A 27,891-nucleotide genomic window follows, 5' to 3' on the forward strand; every position below is an offset into this window, starting at 1 on the left:
TCACTGGTTCATGCTGACAGGAAACCTACAGCACAGATTAATCCAACTCTGATAGCAATTGTAAAAAAAATGTAATTGATTGCAACTATTTATACCACAAACAACACTGTATGGAGTGTATATTTGTATTTTAAGGCTTTTTGTCGAGAGTGGTAAAATAGCTGCGCTTATTTTGAAAATCCCGTGGCGGAAGTGCTGTGGCAACCGCAGCTGTGTGATGGAGGGGTCAGGAGCGCTACCTTGGAAAGTAATGTATCAAACTTATACTAATATTATCATTAAGGATTCTCATGAAATGGCTCAGTTGCACGGGTTTCTTCTGTTTGTCTTTGAAGAGAGTGACGAAGCAGGCGGAAGTAGTTAGCATGGCGGTTAGTTAGCTACTGTGGCTAACTGACCTCTCCATTCAACCGCGCAGACAAGGAAACATTCATGAACCTTTGCCTCAATGTTGTCATATTATTATCAGAATTTACACAGAAGGCGGACAACTCAACTGCAAAACTGTAAAAATGAACGAATGCGAGACCACTGAAGCTGTTTGTCGCAGGGAGGCGCCATTAGTGAAGCGCTCTGTTGTGTTTGTGGCTGATAACAATAAGACAGAGTTCAAAGTAAAACTGTAATTTTCCTTATTTGTCCATACTGGATGAAATTAGATTGAGTTAGAAACGGGAGAGTTTTGAATGCTTTCACAGTCACAGCAGGGGATCGGAATCTTGACTGTTGCAGTGATTTTTGCCTCTTTGTGCCTCTTTGTGCTCCCCAGCCTCCTCGGGCCTGTGATGACTACTTGAGTGAGTTCAAACACTGTAAAAGTTTATGGAACCGTTTCCATCACTACTACGCTCACGGCACGTTACCGTCCTGCCAGCAGTGGAGAGAGGACCACAGCAGCTGCACACAGTGGGAGAAGCACAGGAGCAAGGAGGCCCAGGTGAGGGAGGTCAAAGTGTGTAAGGACACAGGCCAGGTGTTGATCTCAGGATACACAGTATGTGGAACATACTTGGGAACTGGGGGGGTCGCCGGTTCGAGTCCCCGCATTGGCCAAGAAAGTGGACTGGCAGCTGGAGAGTTGCCAGTTTGACGTCAGGGCACTGCTGAGGTGCCCTTGAGCAAGGCATCGAACCCCAAAACAGCTCCAGGGGTGCCGTATCATGGCTGCCCTGGGCTGACCCCTCTGTAATGCATGTGTGTGTGTGCTGTGATATGTAAGAGTGGCAGGCAAGAGAAATTTCAGATGACATGTTTGCATGATGTCATGTTTGCATGTGATTTGAAAGTTTCTTCTTCTACTCATACACAACCTTTAAGTTTAAGTTAAATGTTTTCCCTGATGTTTCTGTATTTACAGGAAGCATTGCAGAGGAGTGAAAGGAACAGATTGGCAGAGCAGGGGAAGTTTCCTCCAGTGTGGGAGCTGAGGCAGGAACCCCCCAGAGAGTGGAACCTGCCCCTGAACTATAAGAAGCCTCAAGACTCCTAAACTCCGGCTGTCTTGGCTCCATGGCAGCCAAACTCGGTGTGAAAGAAACATTTAGGATCCGTGTCTGTGCATGGACATGTGCTGGATCATCCGTTCATTTCCATCTCAGCGCAAGAACGGAGCTGTTATTAAATTCTTGGATAAACATTTTAATTGGATTCCGTTAGGTTGCTTTTTGTGATGCAAATGCAAATGCATCAAGTTTGGAGCAAAGCAAAGTGAGCTGCTGCTGCTAAATACGTGAGGAAACAATTAGAAAGTTAATAAGTTTCCTAAGCGCAACAACTACTGAAGCATAAGTGCCTCAGTATAAAGCTGGTGACCTGCGGGGCTCAGTATGAAGTCATTCTCTCCATCCTTCCCTATGTTGGGCCATTGGAGAACTTTTCTCCTTCTGTTACCTGCACCTGTTAGTGTTGGTCCAGACGTCACACTCTGCTGTGATGCAACCAGACGTTGATGTTGTTGATGTTTGAAAGTACCAACAGTCAGGAGGGGGAAGCTTGTGTTGGCAATGTTAGTGATACAGTACATGGACCAACAAGCAAATATCCCTCCGATACTTTCCATATATTCATTTTATTGAATACATGTATGGATTTACACAAACTTAAAAAATGAGTTTTAAAAAAAAGCTAAATAAAAACACATTCAAGATGTTTATTCACTTTCCTTTTATTCAGTGTTCTGCTATCTGATACACAACACCACACACAAAACAGACATGCGAGTCCCTGCTGACAACAGTTCAAGAAGAGCAAAATGTTCAAGTGTTTGTTCACAGGCTGACAAAACCCTCCATGTTATTCTTTTACTGGGAGCAGACGACATCCAATCTCCACGTTCTTGTCTGGATGTATTGTCTATAAACAAAGGTGGAGGCTCCAGATGCCCCCAGTCCATCACTGAGTGTACACTTTAGTGATGTCGTTTATTTTACCATCAGGAGCTTCATACTTGGTCTTTGGTGGTGTGTAAGTAGGACCTTCGTGTGTAAAGGGGAAGAGGAGCAGGTCTGGGCTCAGTGCTGCTTTGTAGAGCTCCTCCGACTCTAGTCTCAGCTCCTCCAGCGCCTCCCTCTGGGCTTCTAGTGCAAGTTCAATTGCCTTCATTTCAGCCATGTGCTGCTCCTGTGAGTCATAAGCACATCACATGTAAGCCAGAGGTTTGGTGCAAAGATACAAAGCAGCATTCTCTCCCTAAAAGCTGAAGGCAGGTGAGATGAGTGGGATCACCTGTTTGTTACGACACCATTCCTTTAGCAGCAGAGCTCGGCGCTCACTCTCCTCAAATGCCAGCCTGGGTGATGAGCGCTGCCTTTGTTGGAAAAAAAAGTTATTATAATAAAGTAGTTCAGGGTCAGTGAGCACAAGAATTGGATATGAAAAATGAGCCGTAACAGTGGAGTTCAAAGGCAAATGATACCAAGGTTGTCAAGTTGCTTGTAAAATGATGAACCCAAGACAAAGATCTGCATGATAAGTGACACAAGCTTCACCTGGTTTCATCCAAGCATTTAGCCTGAGTCAGGAAGTCATCTATAGGGATCAGCTCAGGTGGGACCTTCTCCATCTTCTTCAGCCTTTTCCTCAGCCTCTCCTTCATCAAAAGCTCCTTTCTGGGGTCGACCTTCTTCTTCTTTTTGGGTTCCGCTCTACAGAACACAAAATCTCAGTTCTACATGTATTCAATTGCACAACTTGTGAATGAATGTGCAATGCATGTAAACAAATTTACTTTCTTAAACTTAACAGATATTACGACATGAGAACAAATATTTAGAATGACTTTAGAATGCTGTAATAATAACAGAATACAGTTAGAAAATTAGCAATTGCCAGAACTGTCGTCATTCAAATCAAATAACATTGGTTCGGCAAAAGTACCAAATCAAACATCACTTTCTTGGACTGAACAGAAGTCCTGTGACTGTGTAATAGTTAATTGAAGACCATGCTTGTTATTCTTCAGCCCCATTATGTTTACAAACCAAGTCACCATCATACCTTAGTGCAGCAGATGTCTTTAACGTCATCACGGGTGCAAACCAAGGACTCGGTACAGCGGGACAACGTTCTCCCATGAAAACTCTGTAAAACAAAACAGACAATAATTAATGCGACATAAATGAGCAAACACCACAACACAGAATGGATCAAACACAGGTTTGACCCCACTAGAGCTACAGAAGCTCAGTGAGAGATAAACACGAGTCTAATATTTATCCATTAACACAATAACAACTGGCTCATCTACATGAAAGCGCCACACTTTGACAGTGAGGTCACCAGATAACTAAGTCCATCGTTGCTGAGGAACACCGCAAGCTGACAGAGATGGATACTGTGTCCCTCACCTTGTCAAACAGGCCTGCTGGGAGACAACAGAGCGGACACACCGCGTTACAGCCACAAACATGTTCGCTTGTTGTTCTATTTCTCTGCAGACACACTTGAAGTCATAAGAAACAAGCAGCCATTTGTCCTCTTGACAAACCAGGCGTGGCGCAGCAAAATGACGTACCGAACCTGTCATACTATGCGGCGCACTTTCGAATATTTCGTTTGGGGTTAAAACAATATTTCGAAGTGAAATAATGGTTGTAAAAATGAATAATGTCAAAAAAGTACCTAGAACAAAACGTCGTGAATTTGTATTCCTTTCAAACAATTTGAATATTGTTATTTGTTTAGCTGTGCAGTGACGTAGTCATATGCGCGACATTTGTGTCGAATGGTACAGTCTGAATCTAAAACTCCCATATTTAGGGGAAAGGTCACGTGGACGTCACACATATATAGACACTTTATGCGCAGTTTCAGGGATCAACGACAGCAACATCAGTGTCAAAACTTTGTCTTTGGAGTTACTGGACTGAATCATGGCGCTCCTAAGAGGTAAAAATATGTTACCTCACCAGCAAGCAAATATTCTAGATATGAATCCTGGTGCGATGTTTGGGTACCTCCTGTACTTTACGTTTTATTTTTTTATACAATCCAATTTGTAATATTATAGTTATGCTAAAGATTATGTTATGAATGAAAAGTTAAGGTTTAATTTGAATTCCTTGCGTGCACGGAATGTTAAAGCTACTGTATTACAAAGTAGGGGAAAGGTGACGGTCACTATCATTCACCTCCTTCGGTTCATTAAGTACAACATATTTGTACATGCCTGATGTAAACAGCAGTGGACAGAAACATGAGAAACTCTTTTAGTTTAAAGGAGCACAAAACACAGATCAAACTGAACATTTTAAGCTTTACAAGTGTAAGATTTGATGTCCGGACTGCATTGATTGTGTAAGTATACTTAATAATCAGCTGGTCACTGTGTTATCTGTTCTGTAGTTGGCACCCTGATACTGATCTGGCTATGACTCAGTGTTAAGAATTATTAACTCATCATTGTTGATGTCATATGTTGTGTAATGGCTTTTTTTCCCCCTTCTGTGCAGGTGTATTCATTGTTTCTGCCAAGCGCACTCCATTTGGAGCCTTTGGTGGTGTGTTGAAGGACCACAGTGCCACAGACCTGGCTGAGCATGCAGCCAAAGCCGCCCTGGCTGCAGGTGGGGTAGCACCAGAGCTGGTGAACAGTGTCATCGTGGGGAATGTCATGCAGGTATTGGAACTACAGCAGTCAGTTGAGGTCGTATTTGCACATACTGGTGTTTTGAATTTGTTTCCTCTGTCTGCATCCATTCCTCTGACTTTAGTCCTCAGCTGATGCGGCCTACATTGCGCGCCATGTTGGTCTGAGGTGTGGCGTTCCCATCCCAGTGCCTGCTCTCACTGTGAATAGGCTGTGTGGATCAGGTTTCCAGTCCATTATCAACGGAGCTCAAGTAAGAGCAATTAAGTTAACAGATGTTTAACAAGGCAAAATATTTGTTTGTGTTAAATTCATATTAATGAACTAAATTGCTCTAACAGGAAAAAAGTGGTTCTATAAATGAAGCTTGTAGATTAACTGTGTATCTATAAGAGATGGAAGATATTATTGAAGGCTTGGTCATCAAGTTTGTTTAGTCACAGTGCAGTACTTCCCATAATTAAACTATTAACTATAAGATACAGCCTGCTTCTTAACGTTTGTCTTTCCATTGCTTCCAAACCAAATCAAAGATGAGTGTGGTGTGTAACCATGAACTTCATACTTGTAGGAGATCTGCCTAAAGGAGTCAGAGATTGTCCTGTGTGCCGGCTCAGAGAGTATGAGCCAGTCCCCATACACTGTTCGCAACATACGATTTGGCACACGGCTCGGATTCGACCTCAAGGTTTGAATTTTCAGATTTTCTCCCGTTACCATACTTGCATGGACACAAACATGCAGTTTTATGATGTTAGGCTTCATCTCCCTGAAGAACATGTATGTTGGGTATTAGAGATTCACTCCTCCATTAACCTCTCCACCATTGGCTTGATAGCTGGAGGACACTTTATGGGCCGGGCTGACTGACCTGCACGTTAAAATTCCGATGGGTATCACAGCAGAAAACCTGGCGGAAAAGTACCAGATCCCACGAGAAGACTGTGACAACTATGCATACCAGACCCAGCAAAAATGGAAGGCAGGTCAGGCTTGGTATTAAAGCTTTTTTTTGTGGTATCTGTAGACATTATACCCAGGAGTTCAGAAATCTGATAGAATTTTTGTAAAGGACCTCTTGATTTCTGCTTGTAATTTATAGTTGCAGTCTTTTTAATTATTTTCCTTCTTGCAGCTCATGAGGGAGGCCACTTTACAGCAGAAATTGCTCCCATTGATGTAAAAGGCAAGAAAGGCAAAGTGTCCATGGCTCAAGATGAGCACCCTCGTCCCCAGACCACACTGGAACAGATGGCTAAACTCGCTCCTGTCTTTAAGAAGGGAGGAACTGTTACTGCTGCCAATGCTTCAGTGAGTCCACATTATTGCCTTTTTATTTAGTACCATGCAACTTTTTCATGGTTTCAATGGTTTTCTTCATCTCCCTGGTCTTCAGGGTGTGTCTGATGGAGCTGGTGCTTTAGTGATTGCAAGTGAGGATGCGCTGAAAGAGCACAAGCTCACCCCACTGGCCAGGATAGTGGCCTATCATGTGTCAGGCTGTGACCCAAGCATCATGGGAATTGGTGAGTAAAACAATGGCATTAAGAGAGAATATTTGGTGAATTACGTATGTGAATGTGAGGATGAATGATTGCATCACTACACATATGAGAAGCATGTCAATAAACTTGCCATCGTTTCTCATATTTTTGGTACCCTTTCTTCTTCCTAGGTCCCGTCCCAGCAATCACAGAAGCTCTTAAAAAAGCAGGCCTTTCTCTCAATGACATGGATCTTGTGGAGGTACATTACTGCAGGGCAAGAAATAAATGTCTGTCCTTAGCACTGTTGTTTATCATATACTCCTGTGTATTATTGATATATGATTATTTGATTGCTGTGATGCCCTTTGTGCAGGTGAATGAGGCATTCGCACCACAGTTCCTTGCTGTTTCCAAGGCTCTTGGCCTGGATCCAGAGAAAAGCAACGTAAACGGTGGAGCTATTGCTATTGGACATCCACTGGGAGCTTCTGGTTCACGCATTACAGGCCACCTGGTTCATGAGCTCAGGTAACCTTGTTGTTAAGTAGTACTTCAGCAGTATTTCAGCTACATATATGCAACTAATGAAAAACTAATGAGCTTCTTTTCTCCAGGCGACGCGGTGGTAAATATGCGGTGGGCTCTGCTTGCATCGGTGGAGGCCAGGGCATTGCCATCATTGTGGAAAACACTGCCTGAAGAAGTTTCCAATGTTCTACAAAATCACCATTGAAAGATTTACATGAATCACCCATGTTATGAAACTTGACGAAGAATCTGTGAAGATAAGATAAGATGAAGGGAGTTAGTTGTTTTTACTTAACAACACTTACACACACAAGATGAATATTGCTGTTACTCAATGTTACAACAATGCAGTAAATGTTTAGCCACTGTTGCTGCTAAATCTTTGTAACGAAAGAGCCACTTCATGGTTCTGGGTTTCATTGTGCACCAGGCTGTCCATATACAGTTTGTCTGAAACACAAATGTGACAGAAAGGTTTGCTTGTGTAGCATCGTTATTATTAACAATTCAACACTCCTACTGTTGTGTTGGTAAAGATAATAAGAACTTTCAACTTTAAGCCTTGCCTTAAAATGTTTGCTGCTTCTCAGTATCATGTTGGCCTGAAACTTCTATTCAGTAACAAGCAAAATGTGATTTAAAAAAGAAATATTTTTTTCAATTTCTGTGTCAAAAAACAACAATAAATAACATTTTGGAGAAAATGTGTTTGCCTTCAGCAGCAGCCTTTGTTTATTATTTTTCGTTATTATTTTAACAGGAAAGTCTTAACACTAACACATAATAGTTATCATCTTCTCCATAAATTTTCAGGGGAAAGGATAACTCTTTTTCTAATAAGATTATTTAATATTATTTAATCAGCTTTTTGGTTTTATGTCTTGAACATCATTAACCAAATTGGGTGTGCAAACAGTAACTTCACATCCTAAATTTAATTCAAGACACACTTTCCCATCCACCAACTGTCAATTCTGTGCTCCTCCTGACTACACCACTGTTTATTCCAACCACTATATCTCAGGCACATGCAGATTTAAGTGTTGACATTATGCCTTCATCAACTCCAATAATGTAGTCTACTTACTGCATAATAGGTCACCTTAAACATCAGGAGCAGAATGTTTTGTCAAATTAATGTGCAAACAGAGGAGATAAGATGAGGCTGAACAAGCTGTTCAGCAAGGTTACTTTGTTTCTTTCATGCTGTCAAATATTTCTTGTCCTCATGTGGACAAACTGGACTTTGCATTATTCCGCGAAAACTACTTTCAGCAAAATTGATAACAGGATTCAGACAAACATATGGATGAAGACTGAGATTGAGAAAGATTTATGTTTGACTTACTGGAATGTAAAAAGCCACCTCTCCCTTGGTGTTACAGGTGGCTATGAGAAGCTAATAGTGGTAAAGTAATTAGAGTTACCTCATCATGTGATTGTGGATGAGAGAAAGCAGAAATACAATGAATATTAGTTTTCATAATTCATCGATTTAATTGTTATTTATTTATCTATCTATGCTGAGATTGAACTTCAAATTTAGTGTTGTACTGTCGAACTACAAGAACCGTGACATCCGGGGAAAGCGACGCAGCCTACGTCAACGTCACCGTGCTACGTCCTTATATGCGTCAAATCCCCGGATGTCGGTCTTTTTTACATAGCTAAGGTAAGGAAGCCTTGCCTCCATGACACTGTAGGAACAAAATCTAGTTTCATCTCTATAATCCACTAACCCTTACCCTTAAAAATACCACCAGATGAATCCGTGTGTGTTGACGAACAGATAGATACCGATATTGCCATGTTTAATGTGTTGCTCCTGCGTAATAATAGTCAGTTAAATGTATCGGCATCGCTAGGCCACCGGCTAGCCTTAGCGTACGCGTTGTATGGTTAGCTCGCTGTTAGCAACGTGTTCTCTACAACAAACTTCCAGCGGTGTTCAACTGAGCGACACCTTCGTAATGTGGAGCTTCTAATACATTTCAACACTGCTGGGTGTCATATTGCGTATAACGCTAATATAGCCCTGATAATGCTTGTGAAGCTAATAAAGCTAACACGTAGCCACCTTACCGTGCTCGCTCTGTACCGTGTGTGTGTAGTGTTTTGAAACCCAAGTTAAATCACGTAACGAACATTTCTTACTTGCATTTTGTGCGATATTCCGCAACGAATTTCTAGGTCTTGAACTATGGCAGCACGATTTACTTGCAGGCTTCAGTTGTTTGAGGGTTGAATGACGCTAACGTGTTACATAGATGGCATGGCCGCCTGCTACCATCTCTTGAAACCTGTGTTCTTACTAGAAGTTATGTTATTTGCACTTAGTCTTGTCGTAAACCCTGGACTAGAGTTTGGTGGTGTTGTATTCAGATATCATAGGTTTGTCGCCTCAGAAAAATGCTTGGTAGTATTACTTAGTAACAGTATGCATCAAATACTTAATGTCACCTATGGTATTGCACAGAATTGGGACTCAGCATGTTTGCTCATGTTTTCATCTTGTCTCATGATAGATGGCAGAGGGAGACAAAAAGAAGGCTGCCAAGAAGAAGCACGGGAGCCGGAACCCGGTTCTGGCCCGGGGCATCGGCCGGTACTCCCGCTCCGTCATGTACGCCCGCAGGGCCATGTACAAGAGGAAGACCCAGACCACTGAGACCAAGGTGAGGGAGCTGTGTTATCGTAGAGCCATGATGAAGGCAGGTCAGTGCTTCATTCTGTGTATTTATAATGTCTTACTTGGTGTTTTAGGTGGAGAAGAAGCTGAGGGTGAAGCCCAAGGCCACCGTCATCAAGACTGTTGGAGGCGACAAGAATGGAGGCACTCGTGTTGTCAAGCTCCGCAAGATGGTGAGTCCTACTTAAGTTTCCTGTTAGGATATCTTGACTGAAACTTAATATCATATATGTGATCATATTTTTGCATGTCCAAGAAGAGATGGAAGTTATGTTATAATTTGTATGAGTTGCATCACATGTAGGCTGAATGTGTGGATAATGGAAAAATAACACTAAAGCCAAATGCTTACAAACTGCACTGATCAGCTCTGTCAAAACTAGTCATGTACATTTCAGTGCAGGAACACATTTCAATAGCATTTCAGGGACACAAGATAACATCTAACGTAAAAACAAAGATCCTTCATAACAGAATAATGGACCTTCCTGCTGAGATGAGATCATACTGCAGGTGAATCAGCACCGTGCAAGTCTCAGCACCAGATTTCATCATCCAGATCTCTGGATCATGAATTTACATTTTATAAAGGATGCCTAACCACGGGTGGGATTTAAAGGTGAACTGTAATGTTGAGCTTGTGCCGCACACTGAGCGCATTCAGGGAATATGCATACTGCAGTGATTTCACAATGTTGAAGGAACAGATTTCAGTGAATCTATATATATGGAAACTTGCTCTTTGTAAGATGAAGTCAGATCCTGGGGTCTGTCCCCCTCAGGTGTAACCATGTGTCCACAGCACCCTGTCAGGAGGAATCCTGGCTGTTGCTGCCAAACGCAAAGAAATGAGTTACCTCCTAATGTATACGTCTACCTCTGGATATCTGCAGCAACGCAATTGGGTTTGCGAAATGATTTCTTTGAGCTAAAAATCCTCACTTTGTCCTCCCTCTTGTAGCCCCGTTACTACCCCACAGAGGACGTACCCCGCAAGCTCAAGAGCCACGGGAAGAAGCCCTTCTGCCAGCATAAGAGGAAACTCCGTGCCTCCATCACCCCAGGAACTGTCCTCGTCCTGCTCACAGGTCGCCACCGTGGAAAGGTGAGTTTGATATCACATGTCTGAACTAACCAGAGGGTCCACTGTTACATGGCAAAGGGCAAATATCTCTTATTCTGTGCATCTTAATAATTTGAACCAAAACATGTATTCCCAAGTTTAATGTTGTGAAATGAAATCATTAATTAGTAAAGGTTAGTTTATATTTGATTTGATAAGTGAAAGAAATGATTTGACCTTAAGTGGAAATATGCAAATGTATGCCAGTCTAAAGAAAATGGCCAATGTTATTGATTGGGCTTTTCCAAAATGAATGTCCATCACTGGGGAATGAGATGTTATCTCATTTTGAAGCCTGCACTCCTTAGTCTTGATGACGCTAATGATCTCTGCTGAAAGAGTGTGTGAGCCTAGCAGGTGTGCTGATGCGTACATCTCCATTGCCACCTCAGGCGTTGTCCTACTTCCCACTCAAATGTAGCATAGCCAGGTTCTGGATGTATGTGTGCCCACACACTGTCAGCAATGGTTGACCGAGATAATGTTTTGGCTATGAAACTGACAGGCTGAGAGCCCTCTTAAAAACTGGGAGTATGTGTCAAGTAGATTTTCCATCTCTCTGCACAGATTTATGTAAATTTCGTGCTGCTGTTTGCGTTCTCCACACAAATACAACACAGTGGGTGGGAATATTGTTTGAGGATTAATTTTCTTTGGTTTATTTTGTGTTTAGGGGTTGGCAGTAGTTGTAGTTGGTAGATGTGTCTTGGGTGTTGGTGAGCACAAAGACAGGACACATCTGTTTGTGGGACGGAATGTGCTGGAAACCTTTTCACTGGCCAATTTAGGGGGACTGTATTGGAAACAATTAGCTTCAATACAGCCACACCTTCATGCAGCAATGTGGCTCTGTGGAGTGATGTGAGTGTGAAGGCGGTGCTTAATATCTGACTGCCATTACATTCCAACACTGTCTGCTCCCAGCACAGAACCTACATTTAGTCTGCACTGTGATTGAAGATGAAAACCAGAAGTATTCCTGCGCTTATATTGACCCCTCCCCTTTCGGAGAACGTGAAAACTTGGTGACCCTCTGACATGGAGTGACTATACTGATTAGTTATATTGTAGCCTGAACTCTTCCAATTCATTCAGCTGTTAACCAAATGATTTGTTTCCCTCAGCGTGTGGTGTTCCTGAAGCAGCTCTCAAGTGGTCTCCTGCTCGTCACTGGTCAGTGTAACTTCTGTTGCTCAAGCATTTTACATGTTTAACTCTGAAGTGGTCTAATATACTATCCTGCAAGCATTCACACAAGCATTGTTTTATTTTGAACGCCCACAGGTCCCCTTGCCCTGAACAGAGTCCCCCTGCGTAGGGCACACCAGAAGTTTGTTATTGCAACTGCCACCAAAATCGACATCACTGGCATGAAGGTCCCCAAAACCCTGAACGATGCCTACTTCAAGAAGAAGAAGCTGAGGAGGCCCCGTCACCAGGAGGGAGAAATCTTCGACACAGAGAAAGAGGTGACCACATTTGTGTATTGTTTGTGATGTATATTTGGTCAATGTTGCAATGAGCCGAGGCCTTCTGGAAGAGAAATTAACCTAGTTTGTATCTTCATCCCAATCTGCAGAAGTACCAGCTGACAGAGCAGAGGAAAGAGGACCAGAAGGCTGTGGACGCTCAGCTCCTGCCCCTCATCAAGAAGGTTCCTCAGTTGAAAGGCTACCTGCACTCAACCTTCAGCTTGTCTAATGGTGTCTTCCCACACAAGCTGGTTTTCTAAATGTGTTGTAATAAAGAGTACCACAGTCCCTAACACTTGTATTGGAGGTTTTATCACAAACAGAGTGGCCAGTAGAGAAGTAGAAGGGCATGAAGAGCCCATATGGGTGAGAAAGTGTTATTAAAGGGGCGTCTTGTTGAGACACTGCTCCTTCCCACTGCTATAGTGTTTAAGGTCAATGCTACTCCACAATGTACATTGTACCGACTTCAACCTCACCGAACCGGTTCTTGTGGATGCATTTGCCTTTGATGTCCACTGAAAAATGCTTTCTCGTGACAGCTGAGCTATATTTGAGATGTATGGTTTTCTACACTGAGGAAACAATTTTAATGTTTCCACACCAACATGAACACATATGTATAATACAGTGCAATGAAACAGCCACACAATTGATAACCAACTAAACAGCTATGCTTTAATTTTACAAAATGACATGTCTAATGTAACAAGACAAATGAAAAAAGAAAGTATTCCTGTTGTCACATGGCCACAATTTTCTCAAAACAAAAAGTATAAAGCAGCACAGAAAAAGGCAGCACCCTTGCCGAGGAATGATAAATACCTTTGTCAATTCAGTCAGTATATTTATATATATATGGTCAGCTAGTGTGAGGGACAGTGCTCGTCTTCAGCCAGACTTGAACAGCAGGATGGCCACCTGGCCCAAGTAGAAGTAGATGAAATGTTTGGTCTCATGAGTCACGTAGCTGCCAAAGTTCCTCCCAACGATGCAGTGCCAGGTGGGGTTGTATTTCTTATCAAACTCCTGGGGGGATGGAGAGAAAAGGCAATTTAGGAAAACATGAACTCCGGTCCATCTTGATTACCAGGAAAAATGCAGTACAGGTACATACAGATACAGTAGATGCTGAAAGGGAGAAAAGCCACAACCTCACCCTCTAAATGAAATCCTGGTTACTCAAATCAAAAGGCTGCATGAAAGCAAATATCTCCCATGGGTACTGAACTAATGTAGCCAAGTCACATGATCTCTGCACATTATGTGTCCGTAAATACAAACATCACTTATTCACCTTCAGCGTAAATACAATTCCTAATCCCCAATCGTCACCCATTAATCACTTTGTCAATGAGGTCAAGTTAAAAAATATTCAATTTTATCAATCGATGTTGAACCGGCTGTGTGCAGCACAATTTCCCCGTCCTGTGGTGAAACATATTGTACATAATCTGGCATTTTGTCTATGGCGTTGTAGTTTATGTCTTAGTTTAACAGACACTTATCTGTTATTTCCCCCAAGGGTGGTGAATGAAGTACCTCTTGATTTTCAAAGGGGATGAATGTAACTATCTGCTCCTTATTCACCAAATCCATAATCGTGGCTTTTTTCAGATTTTTATACGTATAATATCCTCAAGTTAAATTGCTGTGATTTGTTTTCGCTGTAACCGCAACATCCCAGTAAATCTGGGAAGTGTGCACTCAGCAACACCAAAGGAGGTCATGTAAGCAGAGTACAGGATAGGGGTGTGTCCCACCTGCATCACTGTGTGGGAATGTTTCCTATAATGCAGCTATGTGTTTACCACTGGTAGTACTCCACACACCCCCAGTGTTATGTCAGGTGACTGTTTAATTATATATCTAAGTGTGATGTATTAATCACACATTTGAAATACATAGAAATTGTATTACTGTGGAAAATGATTCAAAGTGTTTCTGTGATGTTTCTCAGGGCTTTGTGGCTTCCCAGTGAGGTGATACATTAATGATTGCTCATAGGTTGCACTTGGTTGGAAAAAGTGAACCACTGCTCCAACACATAAACGAGGCGCGTCATGGTAACATCAGAGCCATAGCTGTGCTCTACACAGGCACACTAACTAGAACCTGCTCTGCAGGTCAAGTTGGATGCTGGATGTCTAAGTGATCAGTGCTCTCATCTTTCTTACCTTTTTGATAAAAGCAGCAATGTCTTTCTCTATGTTGTACTTCTCCAAGGCCTGTGTGGCGCACTCCACTGCGTCCTGCTGCATGTCCTCTGACATGTCTGCATTTTTGATCACTGCCTTTCTGTCAGACATGGTTGCCTAAGGAAACCAAAACACAGCAGAGGATTTATCTCCACCACAGGCCCACAGGAACAAAATGCAAGTGGACAGACACACTCCCCATCAATTAGCTTTGATTGAATTTGTACTACGAGCACACCAGATCTCAAGTCCTGAAAAAACGTCTGACGACATAGTTATTGTTACATAATAACTCACACAACATTAGAACAAGCAATTTCTACTTGTGTTGCATAACAACTTCCATCAGGCCTCGTGGCTGGATGCGCGCTCTGCGTAGTTTCTATGGATACGCAAGACGTTTCAGATTATGGTCCAAGATTTCTCCGATGTCTCCGAATAAGTGTTATAAAATAAGATCACACAAAATCACCAGAAACATAATCTTACATTTTTGCTATTTGCTATAAATGGAAATCGTGCGTCTAATTTGACTTCAATGTGTAGAATGCCAGAGATGAACCGGTGTGTGCAGTGTTTGCCTCGTAATTGAAGGGTTTAGTCAAAATTAGTCTTTACATTAACTGAAGTGAGTATTATGATAAACTATCCACTTAACGTGCAATTTCAGTGATGAATGAGTTGAAACGCGTTGTTGATTGTATAGCATAGTAACAGCTAGCGGCTCACTCAGCGTACATGTATCCTTCCAATCACATTTCAAAGAGGATAAATTAACCACCCGCTCATAAATTATCGTTGTAAACACTCAAATACCTTCTATTTGTCCTTAGACTGTCTTGTTTTAAAGAGACGACGGCTCCTGCAGTGACAACTCCCGCGAAGTGGTTGACACAAAAGTAATGTGGGTGTGTAGCAGCGACAGAACGCTGCTCCGCCCTGCGCCCATTGGCTGCCGCAGACACTTCGGACAACGCCATTGGTCTACTCCGTCTTATCTCTCAGGCTTTTCCCTCCGCATTTTATTTCATCCCATCATGCCTAGCGGCTACATGGCAGTTGCCGTGACAACCGTTGTAAATAACTGGCTCGTGATCGTCACTTTTATTTATATCTGCCTCACTACTAACATCAGGGGGGCGTGGCCTGTGTAGATGAGAGCATCTACGTTGGATTCTACTTGTAAACAATTGTAGTCAAATGCAGGAATTAGTGGAAGCAGACAGTCTAACAGCCTGAGAGATAATTAATGTAAACTTAGTACGTGGACTGAAAGGTATTCGGCTCCGTACTGGTGCTGATAATACTACAAACGTACTTTACCCGAGGTACGTTTACTCTTTACTTCACCGGAAAAGATCAACTTTCTTATTTAACCCCTTCAGAACTTCATCCAACAGACGCATTTGCTCCCCGTTTACATGTTAGAGACGTATTGCTCATCTCAAACCCAAACCCCCATCAGCACAGCTGAGTGAATAAGCCAAAGAACGCAAACAGCCAATACACACACACACAGTGATAACAGCGATCCAGACCAAACCAATCTGAGTCTGAAGTTGCAAAGCAGATTTGTCCAAACCTTTTGAGGAGCCTCTTCAACTTCTTCGAGTGCTGGGAAATCCACGGTAACGGCTAATTGTTCTGCAAAAGAAGAGATTCCGTTATGTCTTGTTGTGTAAAGTAAAGAATAATTCAATACAGATTTATGGCGTCTGATGGCCACTAACTGTTAAATCAGCGCAGTGTTTCGTGTCTTACCGCTTTAATAAGAGAAAATCGAACAAACTGAGAACTTGCTCATAACTCTTTGTATCTCCCTCGTATTTAAAATAACTTTTTGGAGTCACATCGCGTCAGAAGGTCACCGACAGGTCGCTTCCTGACGCCAGACGCCACATACCTGATGCTATTTGGCGTCAGACAGCGTCGCGTTTCACGTTTACCGCTTTAATAACAGAAAGTCCGTCCTCGCTTCTTCAGTAATACGACACCGCCTCTAACAATTAGGTCCTCTTTTACGCCGTTTATTATTATTATTGTCTGAATTTCTGATTTGTTTTGGGACGCGCTCATAACGGTCTGGATTTATGACGTCACACAGATCACACACTCGAGCAGGTGAGCTGCTGGCTGAACCTTTGACGGATCAAAGTGGCAGACTTGCGTGTGTCGGCTGGTAATTGTGTTGTGGGCGCACAGAGAGAGAGAGAAGGTGTCATGAGGGAAAACACCAACTCAAAGTGTTTCAGATTAATGAACACCATTTCTTCCAAACTTTCACGGCAGCATTACGCAATATCTTTCTCAGCGTTGTTGTTCTCATCACCGCAGTTAGCGCCTGCTTGTCACAGAGTGATGACGTGATGCTGGATCCTAACACACATTCACAAACGGCTCGTTACCTCCACCGGTGCCTCCCAGATTACATCACCCTGCCCAGCCTCCACATCAGTGCAGAGATCATTACAGATTTTCAGATTTTCAAATAAAAAGTTCACACACTTGGACATTTTTGTGCTTTTTATTTTCACTGCAAAGAAAACAAAACGCACTTATCTTATTTTTTGCATGCATTATTCATGAAACTAATTCACATTCTTTGACATATTCTAATGATCACCATTTGGCATCGTATCTTTCAGTAACTTTGAATTCCCGATCCAGCTTTTGAAACTTCCCCTGAAAAACTAAAGCTACAAAAACATCCTGACCCAACACACACGAGCTCACTGTCATAGCACCAAACACAATGAGTCCAGACCCTTTAAATGACCACATGGAGAAGATAACAGTCACACACATCCATTAATAACTGAGGCTTGGACCTCAGTGTAGGATCATAATTTCATCGAGCTGTACTCTGAATTTTCCACTCACACTTTTACACAATGACAAAGATAAAAACCTACTCAGATGTAGTTGCCATTTTTTCTGATCAAGTGTTTGTTCTGAAAACAAAGTAAAGCCATTACGTTTGGTACATTAATACAAAAATGGATTGCATACAGAGCCGTCTGTTAATATGACGTCAAGATGTAAACCTCAAATTAAGTTACAAAAAAAGTAATACTGAGGAGAATGCATCCTTAATAAACATGATAATGGAAAATAAAACCTGATGTAAAAGCACAACAACAGTTTGGATGTGATTTCTTCTGCGCAGAAAAATAAAAGTTCTGTTGATTTCCCCGTAAAAAATGTCCCTTAAATGGCCAAAAGAAGATTCCAGAAATCAAATTGAAATAACCAATTCACATGATTAGTGAGTTAAGTAAAGCCATGGAAACAGATACTTGTAAACATGCTTTAGTTGATGTTTGCAGGGACGTTGCTTTACTCGCTGCGCTCCTTTGGCTCTCTGTATTTGTAATGGATGTATTCAAAGATGTCTCTCTCACTGTCCACCGGCAGAGGCTCTCCTGCCATACCTGCAGCACACACACACACACACACACACACACACACACACACACACACACACACACACACACACACAAGAGAGGGGAGGGGGGGGGGGGGGGGGGTGGAAATGCAGACATGGTGGATAAGTTACACGGAGACAGAAGAGGAAGGAGAAAGCAAGGCACTAACAAATTCAGGAGGTCGAGTCCATGTTTCCCTGACACTCACCTGTGACCCCCAATGGGCGTATGGTGTACTCGTTGAGGGTGAATCCCTTCTCCAGAGCGTGAGTTCTCATGTTTTTATTGAAGATGTCGCTCCCAGTAAAGTACAGGACGCCGCAGTAGTACTGGTCTTTGGGAATTAACCTTGGAGTCCAGGAGAAGAGACAGTTAGAGAGATGAAGTAAGTGTGTACTGCTGAGAACAGGAGTGCATCGCTCTACTGTACTTCTTTCAGTTGAAGAGTCTGGATGATCATAGATTTGACCCATCAAGGGGCGCACACACACACACACAAACACACACACACACACACACACACACACACACACACACACACACACACACACACACACACACACACACACACACACAATCTGAATAATATCTAAAATCTATATTCACCTGATATCAATACGCCTGTGGAGGTACTCTTCCTCGTCTTCATCACTCTGTTGAAGCTGGCAGACACCCTTTTAAAAAAAATCAAGAGACATCAGATTGTGACCACAGTTAAAGGCTTCAACAGCTCTTATACTAATTGTCAACCAATCACATGTAAGGATACACAAACAGGCTTTACCATGAACTTTGTGTCTCCTTTGGACAGAGTGTCTGTTACAAAGCCAATGGACTCCATATGTTCAACAACAGCGTGCAGGAGTTTAGGCTGTAAGAGAAAAATAGATTAACAATGGAATCACAGTGCACACATACCTCCACCAAGGCCCAACCATCGTACCATTAAAGCTCAGTCTCTTATCTGTGTCACAGAGCAGAGAGCAGGAGTGGGGATGAAACATGCAGACACAACAGGATAAGTGTAGTAACGTTAAGACCCTTACTTGCTTTTCTGTCTGAGAGGTGAAGTCTGGGTGGGTCAACAAAATATCAATATCACCACTGGAGGCAGCACCTGGTAAACGTCAACATAGTCTCACGTAAATATGGGTGAAGATGGGGATCGCGTGGGAATGAAACAAAGCCATGGAGCACATTTACCTCTCCTGTAGCTTCCACAGATCGTTCCAATGTATTCTGTGGCTATTTCTGTCAGCTCGCCAAGAATCAGAGTCTAAAGAGACACACACGCACACACACACACACACCGGACACACACACACACACGATGTAAGAGGACTCCAGGTCAGAACAGGAGACGAACACCACAAACACAAACGTCTGAACGCTCGCTCACCTCCATCTTCTCCATTTCATCTCGTGGGATCCTTTTCTCAAACTCCTCAAAGTACCTGCAGGGAGTAAACAGGTCAGTGGACGAGGAAGCAGCTTGGGTCAGTTCCAGATAGAATAAGAATATCATTGGAATTTATTCTAACTCACTTGAGTCCAATTTGCTGATGATGGTTCAGCTTGTGCTCGATCTTTTTCAAATCTGAAAATACAACAGAAAATAGAAACAGTTAGCATGGCCGCCTGCCTTTATAACAACGTGAGGCGATGACACAAGAGTGAGACAAACCATCAAGGGTCTTCACTCCATCCTCAAAGAACTTCCTGGCAGCAGCAGGACTAAAGAAACACAGCAGGAGATGTAGTTTGTTACATAAAGCACCAAAAACAAACAGAGTAGATGATTAGAATAATTACCCATGCTGCATTACACTCAGAATGACACAGTTAGGTTACATACCCGATCCCTGTAACTCTGGTGAGGAAGTTGATGGAAGAGCTTGTGTCATCATTACGAATCTGGAGAACATTAATAGAACATAAATACGCCCATTTGTGTGAAATTAAAGTATTGTTAACCACATTCTTCCTTTATACTCTCAAAGCTCCACACTCACCTTTTCTAGCTTCCTTAACTTGCCAGTCTGTAGGAACTCATCAATCTTTTCTGCTATCTTAGCTCCCACACCATCCTGTTGAAATGTTATTATTATTATTATTCATTCTCGAACAAGCTGGATGAAGGTGCTGCTGTAATGCCGCCAACATGATTATCATCATCATCATTGACTGTACGTCGAGAATGCAATCAGATTCCGGTAAATACTACATGTTAAAACCTCTGGACACTAATTACAGAGGAGTCCATTGAATCCAGTGATCCTGTTCAGTGTGCGTACCAGTTTCTTGGCCTCTTCTCCATTCTTGATTTTGTTAGGATACTTAGAAATGGTAGACGCTGCTTTCCTAGACAACAACACAAGAGGAATCATGTAGAACAACACAATGTAAACAACAGAACAGCCAAGGTTTGATTTCATGGATAAGGTCAAATTAAATCACATCTGCTTCTTCTATTGTGTGTTTTCCATTTGTTTCTTTTTTTGGTGACACACATGTCCAATCCAAGAACCTGGCAACAAATCCTACCCTTGTATAGCTGATAGTATCTGGTGGGATTCTGATTCGACTCATTGGTTTTTGTTTTGACCATAGTGCTGCTGTTATACAAGGGCACATTGTATTGAAAAATGGATCAATGAATCACGTTGGGTTGGACAATAGGTTGGCAGAATATTGGAAACACTTTCAAACAATGCAGCTTTTATAACAGCACCATTACGTATAGACATAACAATAACTATTGGTTTGAATCAACACGTCTCTGACATAACGTCAACGAGACTTTCATTCATCAACTCACAAAGGCAGGATTTAAATAGAAAGGGTTTGATCATGTCCTTTCACAAAAACACCCCACTGTGACTCCTGGCAGCACTCAGGTAACCTATAAACACAAGACTGTCCTTGCTACGTTACATACACAATGTAAAACAGCCTTTTGTGTACATCCGTGTGCTTTATTTAGCATTGTAATAATACTTTGTTCATAATTATCAGGAATTGTGTATTTGCTGAACTTGGATATACTGGTTCAGAGCTTTATAAATGAGGTTATGCAGGCCTCAGTACATAATGTGGTGTGATATATTATGCAGCGCCCTCTGGCGGTTCTTTGTGTCAGGGCAGGTTCCAGCTTACCTGTACGCATTATACTTGTGTATGGCCCGGTTGACATTTTTCTCGTAATTGGCCAACTCTGGAAATAAAAACAGTGCATAGCTGTTAATAATGCCGACATTCTTGAAGTTATTCCCCCAAAAAACGACACACAGCCAACTCAGCCGGAAAGAGGAGGGGGGTTTAAATGACGTCACACAGAGACCGAACACAGCGTCTTTACGTTAGTCCGATCTTGCAAGAAAGCACATTATGTATATATAAGTGTTTCTGTTGATGGAAATTATTTGCTCTAGTTTTTAATACACAAAGGTACACAGCTGTTACGTTAGATCTTCGCTCACTAGCTCTTATCAACCTCGACTCTTTTTCGACGTACCGACTAGAAAGTCTGTGATTCCCTCATTGAGGGATTCCTGTGGCGCTTTCCTTTTGCTCATCGCTGATATGTCAAGTTCTCAAATGTCCGCGGGAAACGCACAGATCTTAGATTTACACGTAAAAACTTAAGTTGTTTATTTATTTCTTGTTTTAGCTCCTGTCTAGCACGTTAGCTCCAAGCTAAACAATGACAGAGACTAGGCGGAGCTTCTTCTGTTCTAAAGCGGTTGGTAAACAATGTCATGGTGCAATACTGCCCTCTGCTGGACTGGAGTGTGGACCAGGGATAGGGATTTAACCCTAACCCAGGGATTTATAGTTTTGTATTTGTATTCTTCGCGTCAATCCTGCAGTCTGATGCCTCATGTATATATAACGTTTCACGGCTTATCGCGGTTTCTGTTACTCTAACTAACTTCCTGAAAACGATGTTGTCCACTGCTTTGCAATGTTTTCAACTTTAGAGCACACTTGTTACTTTCAAGCATATTTTTAAAATACATCTGCAATTCAAATTCAACAATACACAATTTTTGTGATGTATTGACTGTGTGCAGTTAATGATGTGATTTATTTGGCTTAAAAAGAAACATAATGTCATATTCTTCTTAACACAGTAATACCTCCAAACCTTACTTATATGAACAGATGTTTCCCCAGAAAATATTCATCACTGGATTGGTTTTTCATTTTAAAAACAGTTTTATACATGCTGGCAAGCAAATCATGTCAGGAAATGATGAATGAACTGTTACAATAGTTTTACATCTGCTTTTTTCTTTCAAATGAAGAATGCGTTTTAATAAGAAAACATATTGTTGTTGCAAGCAACTGTTAACTGAATGGTTGATTACATTACAGTCACTAATCTTTATTTTGAAAAAAACAGAGCATATGTGAAACTGCTTAGAATTAAAATATGAAATAACATAAATTAAAGTATCCACATTATGTTACATAAAACAACTACAAAATGAAAAGAAATGATGATTCAGTAGTTTGGTTTACAAGACAAGCTCCTCCTCTTCCTCCTCCTCCTTCATCTGCATATGTTAGGAATCCATTTTGATATATACTTTGTTCCTAGAGAAAATCTTAATGGCCTCCTCGATTTCAGAAAGCCTGCGATCAAGCTCAGTCCGCCGCGTGCGAATACTCAGAAGGTCAGCTCTGATGGGAAGGGACAGCAGCTCATTCACCAGGGAGCAATGGGCTGAGGAAAGATGAGAATCAGAATCAGAACGGCTGATTGATCACTGTGCAACTACGGCTTTCACCCTCATCATGAATATATGAAGGTGGCGATGAAGAGCGATAGAGACGTACACTCTTTGAGGGACTCCAGTGTCTCCTGTCTCTTCCTCTCTGGCATCAGAGTGTGACCAGGTGGAGCAGTAGGATCGGGAGCATTTCTCCTCCTCTCCTCCTCTGCTTTACGCCACTGTTCCTTCCTGTCCGATAGACTGTGCATGGTTTGTCCACAAGAGAGAGAGAGAGAGAAAGGGAGAGAGCGAGAGAAAGAGACAGAGAATTATATTTATCATGGTAAATCGTCCTAAATCTTCATGTGCTTTTATCAAATCAATCACTTAGGTCAAGCAGAGGTAAGAGTACTCACTACTGAGGCACCTGGCCCTTGACTGCACTGGGCACAGGTTTGGGTGTGAGGTTTGTCAGTGACTGGGACCGACGCAGCACCGTCTTCCCAGCAGCTCGAGCGTTATGGTATATGAAGTTTACACTCTTGCCTTCAATCTGCAACTGTATTTACATATAGAGATGCGTGGAATTATAGTCACAAATAATAAACAGCAAAAAGTGCAGATATACATACATATATGAAAGACGCAGACTGATCTACAGACATATGAGTGTGAATCAATGAGTAAGTTATTGTTCTCACCTGCAGGTTTTGTTCCTGTGTAGAGTTGCAGGAGGCTCGACGCTGCACAGGCGATGGAGAAGTTTTGGTTTGGGGTCTGGGGGGGCCACCAGACCCGTGGGTCGAGTGGGCCCTCAGAAAGTTCTTACATTGTGGTTTAACAACTGGGATGGAGTCCTGCTGGAAGGAGAGGTCATGGGTTAGAGGTAAACCTGAGGATCTGCTACATAGAGATCTGCACGCTTGCACCTGCTCTCCTCACCTGTAGCTGGGCACTCAGCTTAGATGGAACGCCCTCGTATTTGGCAGAAGTCCAGAGCGCTTTGACTGGAACCAGCCGGGAGTGTGCTCGCTCTGCTTCCTGCTCTTTGCAGCGTCTCTGGATCTCCCTCAGGCGGCGAACGTTCTCTTTACCAAAGTCATGCGGCAGCTGTTCTGAGGGCAAAGGGACACATAAGTTGCCTAAATCATCTGTTTTAATTCTTATTGATGCTCATTCACTCTCGCTTGCATTCCAAAACAATCTATCAGCTGAATATTAGTGATTGATCCAAACTAATCACATGCAAACATCACATCAACACATTCAAATTCAGTTAATATATCGAAAGTTTTTTCATATCCACATATTATAGAAAATGTAGAACCATTGCTTTAGTTAAAAGGGCCCCATTCCATTCAGATGGCCTGTGTCCTGATATGGTGCATTACAGCTAGATGGCACTAAATGGAACAAAGCCATGATTACACTATGGGTCCCAACTATTAATAATAACTTCATTTTACGATTCAATGTAATATTTCAACTCAGGAATTAAAATGAACAGAACACACAGATATTGTCCTTTAAAGCAAAACTGCACTGACCAACTTCATTTTGACAAATCAACAAACAGTCTGATCCCTCTGATAAATCAATGACCTACTTTTTTTCGGAGTGGAAGGGCTGATGGATACAGCGTCTCTGAGCAGGGAGCCCACCTCCCCTCTCTGCCCTCGCTCCAGGATGTGGGCGGCATTGGGGCCGATGCGGGGCGGTCGTTGAGGGGTGCAGGCACTGTAGCAGCCAGGGAACAGCAGGGGGTCGTGGGCAATCGGCCCTGAGAGAGGAGCCATCGTCCCATCAGAGTTCCCCTCTAAACGTCCTCGAGCTGGAGAAAGAAAGAAGAACTTTTACTTGTGCGTCATTGTGAATCAGTTAAATTATGCAATATACTTGTAATATGCTTGGTTATGTGGATACTGTTTGTCATTTCCATGTGATTTCAGGCTCAGAAGTACAGTTGTATAGGTTTGTGCTGAGCTCGGCTGCAGCCTCTCACCTGACACAGGGCGTCTGTAGTAGTGTGGGAAGAGAGAAGGATCTGGGGGGATCGGCCCAGATATGGTTGAAGGCCGCTCGCACATGAGAAGCTGTCAAATCAAATCAGAGTTGCTTTCATTGAATGATGGATTAACATTGCTGCAGTTTATATACAGAACACAGACATGTTGCCTTTATGTTTTGATGGACATGTGATTTCTTGATGATTCATTGTTGTTGTAATGCCCTGTAATGTTGAGCAAATGTGGCCTGTGTGACAAAACGTGTGTTACAAATACAGGCATCCATGAGATCAGTTGCTGGGTTGGACGTGATCTGCCTGTTCTTCCATGTTGCTAAGCTTGCTGCTGCTGATATCAGCTCATCTAACGGCGCTAAATGTAGCAGCGCGATCCTACAACTGCTCTCAAACTCCGCACATTTAGCAAATCACCCCATAAAACAATGAATATACACCCGACTGATACAATTATAAAATGATAATACCTGATGATAGGTAACAAACGTACTTATTTTAAATTCGGCGTGTTTATCAGCAGGCGACTTTGTCCACGCAGCTTGATGACGCCTTTGTCGTTATTCTTCACCATGGCAACAAAGCAGGACAGCAGCACAGAAATAGACTTTATAGACTGAAAATCATGAGATCGTAGGAATAATATGAATGACAATAAATGAGACTTTACTTTAAAATAAGATGCAGCAATAAACTTTTAACCACTGCGTCATTGTGTGATACTGATAGAAGCTAGTTCATTATAAATCAGTCTTGTTTATGCTTATGGGGATGCGTTGCTGCTCTATCAGAACTAGATCTGTTGTAATCCTACTGGTGGCTTTAAGAAAAGAAAAACATTGAGGTAAATACTCCAGGGTTTTGTCTTTCAGAGAGGAAAATGACAGATAACAGTAAAAAAGAACTTTGGCAATGTATATCATAGTAAGTAAAAATAACAAAAAATAAACAAAATTCTAAACTTGATGGTGCAAACTGTGTCAGTAGGAGTTCAGCCCTGTGTTATTGTTTGACACTAGGTGGTTGCTTCACTAAGTTTAGCCTCTGATGCGTCTGTGTCACCAACCTGCCTCACGTCTTCATGTTGCCCGGTGCTGCTGTGCCGGAACGGCGCTCAGATCTGTGCGGGTTTGCTCGGGCTGACATAAAGCATCGCCCGGTGACCAATCACGTCAGCGGGGAAATGGCGTCACATTTCGTGCGGGACCCCGTGGGACAAAGTGAGCTGTCATTAGTGAGGGTCCCTGCGCAGGGCGGGACAGGGATATTTAGTTTCTGTGAAAGGAAAAACCTGCTTGATTTACCCGAGGATAGACGTCACAACACTGCAGCTTATCATACTTCTTATGTTTTCACTCAATCATTCAATCATTGCAACCAAAACAATAATGATTACACAATGCTCAGTCTAAGGTTTGATCGCAGATGATATTCAAGCAACCGGATGCAGTATTGACTCTGAAGACAACTTGTATTTTGCGAATAAATCCAAAATCACAATTAGCAGCTGCAGAATCTGGCTGGAGGCGGAGATCACTGGCCTCTAGTGGTGATATGGTGTTATTACACTACACTTATTCTCCACACTGCTGTCTCTTGATCCAGCAGGAACCTAAACAAATGTACAGAACATTATAGAGCTAATACTAATACAATTTCAATGATATAATATTTATATCTATATTAATAAGATTGTCTTGAACTAGAAATTCTGAAACTTCTTGAATCAAATACCTCCGAGCCAAACATCTGTACCACAACAAGCCCACAACTCACTCTGCTGTGCTTAGAGCAAAAGACAACAATTGATTAAAAGATCATAACTGATAAAGACCATTTTATGTATGATTCATTTGCCACAAACACAAAAGGACTTCAACAGTTGCATCGGTCTATCTTCAGGGCACAGTAAAGTCTCAGTTAAACACCTCAGCAGGGTCAAAGATCATCTGTGCACTTGAGCGATAACAGGTTTTTCCTCTCAAACTGGACTTGCTGTTCCATAACACAAACACACACACACCTGCCTTAAGCAAAAGAGCAAACATGTCCTTTATGGTGTAAATACAGAAACCAGAAACTACCAAAAGTAGTCACTTGCCCGATAAACCTATTTTACTAATATAATATATTGTATATTGTATGAAATACAATATACAAAGATATAATTTGAACGAGCTTCTAATTCAAATTGCGCTTTAAAATATTAAAAACAAATCTCAGTAATATTTGATGGGTCTTCCGCTCGATTACGCAACACATGGCCCCGCCCTGGACATCCTGCCTTGCGCATGCGCAGTCAGTGTGTCTGCTTTCTCCTTCACTGAGCTCAGCTGCTCCCTAACTCAGGACATCGCCCTTAAACAAAGGTAAGCGAAAAAAAACACTATTTTCCGGGAGTTTTTAGGAGTTTATGGCGCTGTAAGTGCGCGGCGGTGCTGCTGTTGTGTTTTCCTCCAGTGTCTGACTCACACATGAAGGGTGTGGATGGAAGTCTGCAGCAGACAGGCGGATGTGAGTGTTTCAGCTCAGGCCTGGTAGACCTCTAGTTTACTATATTTATCAGATGTAAACAGTCATCAAAATCTGTTTAGCGGGCAGTTTGATTGGTGATTAGTTTTGCATGCCGAGGCTCACTTTTACCACACAAAAACATCAAAAAGTATAATAACTAACGGTTGTCCTCTGATTATTCTACATTGGAAATCGGGTTTGTGCATAAACAAACGGTAGCGATTGTAGTGTTGGCGACTCAAAACACACACACACGAGGGCTTACTGACGCAAGAACAACGGAAGCAGAGGTGGACACACCTGGCAGACTCGTGCGTAAATGCGACAGGGCGACCCGATGTCAAACATGTTCTTGATGTGGCTCTTTGTGAACAAGCACAAGTTCCATGAACAGATACCAGATTATATCAGACATCATCATCATCATCTTCATCCTCTCATGGTCACCTTTACGCACCCTGCTTCCGCATTACGCAATACACGCTGGTTGTTAGTCTCATTAACATTCAACCAGACATTAATGACTTTGAGAATTGTAACTATCCAACGTCCTGAAATCAGACCAGAAGATTTTTACGACATAATTTTTTATTTTAATCACTTATTTCATTGGATCTCCAGCAATCATACA

At 42.2% G+C, this 27,891-nt stretch overlaps 8 protein-coding genes across 9 annotated transcripts in view; 4 read left to right on the forward strand and 4 right to left on the reverse strand.

The window, feature by feature from the left end:
- Nucleotides 1-162: 162 nt before the first annotated feature.
- Nucleotides 163-2,143, forward strand: cunh22orf39 (chromosome unknown C22orf39 homolog). Its single transcript, XM_076149582.1, has 3 exons — nt 163-247; nt 770-937; nt 1,358-2,143. Exons 1-3 carry the CDS (start codon nt 218-220, stop codon nt 1,487-1,489), a joined length of 330 nt encoding a protein of 109 aa, XP_076005697.1. The 5' UTR covers nt 163-217; the 3' UTR covers nt 1,490-2,143.
- Nucleotides 2,144-2,148: 5 nt separating this feature from the next.
- Nucleotides 2,149-4,002, reverse strand: mrpl40 (mitochondrial ribosomal protein L40). Its single transcript, XM_076149581.1, has 5 exons — nt 3,846-4,002; nt 3,496-3,579; nt 2,988-3,143; nt 2,725-2,806; nt 2,149-2,619 (listed from the first exon to the last, which is right to left on the reverse strand). The coding sequence occupies exons 1-5, from the start codon at nt 3,905-3,907 to the stop codon at nt 2,392-2,394; spliced, it is 612 nt and encodes a 203-aa protein (XP_076005696.1). The 5' UTR covers nt 3,908-4,002; the 3' UTR covers nt 2,149-2,391.
- Nucleotides 4,003-4,232: 230 nt separating this feature from the next.
- acaa2 (acetyl-CoA acyltransferase 2) lies at nt 4,233-7,762 on the forward strand. The gene is made up of 10 exons (XM_076149569.1): nt 4,233-4,386; nt 4,950-5,116; nt 5,211-5,339; nt 5,658-5,774; nt 5,925-6,072; nt 6,222-6,397; nt 6,483-6,612; nt 6,762-6,832; nt 6,947-7,101; nt 7,188-7,762. The coding sequence occupies exons 1-10, from the start codon at nt 4,371-4,373 to the stop codon at nt 7,270-7,272; spliced, it is 1,194 nt and encodes a 397-aa protein (XP_076005684.1). The 5' UTR covers nt 4,233-4,370; the 3' UTR covers nt 7,273-7,762.
- A 1,835-nt stretch (nt 7,763-9,597) lies between these two features.
- rpl6 (ribosomal protein L6) lies at nt 9,598-12,678 on the forward strand. Its single transcript, XM_076149416.1, has 6 exons — nt 9,598-9,776; nt 9,865-9,963; nt 10,752-10,895; nt 12,038-12,086; nt 12,198-12,382; nt 12,493-12,678. The coding sequence occupies exons 1-6, from the start codon at nt 9,627-9,629 to the stop codon at nt 12,643-12,645; spliced, it is 780 nt and encodes a 259-aa protein (XP_076005531.1). The 5' UTR covers nt 9,598-9,626; the 3' UTR covers nt 12,646-12,678.
- A 363-nt stretch (nt 12,679-13,041) lies between these two features.
- dynll1 (dynein, light chain, LC8-type 1) lies at nt 13,042-15,516 on the reverse strand. The gene is made up of 3 exons (XM_076149417.1): nt 15,400-15,516; nt 14,563-14,700; nt 13,042-13,414 (listed from the first exon to the last, which is right to left on the reverse strand). The coding sequence occupies exons 2-3, from the start codon at nt 14,692-14,694 to the stop codon at nt 13,277-13,279; spliced, it is 270 nt and encodes an 89-aa protein (XP_076005532.1). The 5' UTR covers nt 14,695-14,700; nt 15,400-15,516; the 3' UTR covers nt 13,042-13,276.
- A 1,572-nt stretch (nt 15,517-17,088) lies between these two features.
- polb (polymerase (DNA directed), beta) lies at nt 17,089-21,734 on the reverse strand. Its single transcript, XM_076149550.1, has 14 exons — nt 21,523-21,734; nt 21,165-21,222; nt 20,303-20,369; nt 20,021-20,095; nt 19,864-19,922; nt 19,693-19,742; nt 19,554-19,605; nt 19,408-19,462; nt 19,212-19,284; nt 19,055-19,125; nt 18,793-18,879; nt 18,615-18,682; nt 18,217-18,356; nt 17,089-18,014 (listed from the first exon to the last, which is right to left on the reverse strand). Exons 1-14 carry the CDS (start codon nt 21,581-21,583, stop codon nt 17,920-17,922), a joined length of 1,011 nt encoding a protein of 336 aa, XP_076005665.1. The 5' UTR covers nt 21,584-21,734; the 3' UTR covers nt 17,089-17,919.
- Nucleotides 21,735-22,576: 842 nt separating this feature from the next.
- enkd1 (enkurin domain containing 1) lies at nt 22,577-24,813 on the reverse strand. The gene is made up of 7 exons (XM_076149566.1): nt 24,729-24,813; nt 24,333-24,557; nt 23,669-23,841; nt 23,428-23,583; nt 23,143-23,285; nt 22,851-22,987; nt 22,577-22,737 (listed from the first exon to the last, which is right to left on the reverse strand). The coding sequence occupies exons 1-7, from the start codon at nt 24,811-24,813 to the stop codon at nt 22,577-22,579; spliced, it is 1,080 nt and encodes a 359-aa protein (XP_076005681.1).
- Nucleotides 24,814-27,015: 2,202 nt separating this feature from the next.
- vdac3 (voltage-dependent anion channel 3) overlaps nt 27,016-27,891 on the forward strand; it is a 7,653-nt gene continuing 6,777 nt past the window's right edge. For both annotated transcript variants that reach the window (XM_076149575.1, XM_076149576.1), the window contains exon 1: nt 27,016-27,115. The gene's annotated coding sequence lies outside the window, so the exon portion shown is untranslated. The remainder of the gene's footprint in view (nt 27,116-27,891) is intronic.

The sequence above is a fragment of the Genypterus blacodes genome, unplaced genomic scaffold (assembly GCF_046128005.1).
Source record: "Genypterus blacodes isolate CSIRO-AG114 ecotype Tasmania unplaced genomic scaffold, CSIRO-AGI_Gbla_v1 ptg000045l_1, whole genome shotgun sequence".
In the NCBI taxonomy this organism is placed as follows: domain Eukaryota; kingdom Metazoa; phylum Chordata; class Actinopteri; order Ophidiiformes; family Ophidiidae; genus Genypterus; species Genypterus blacodes.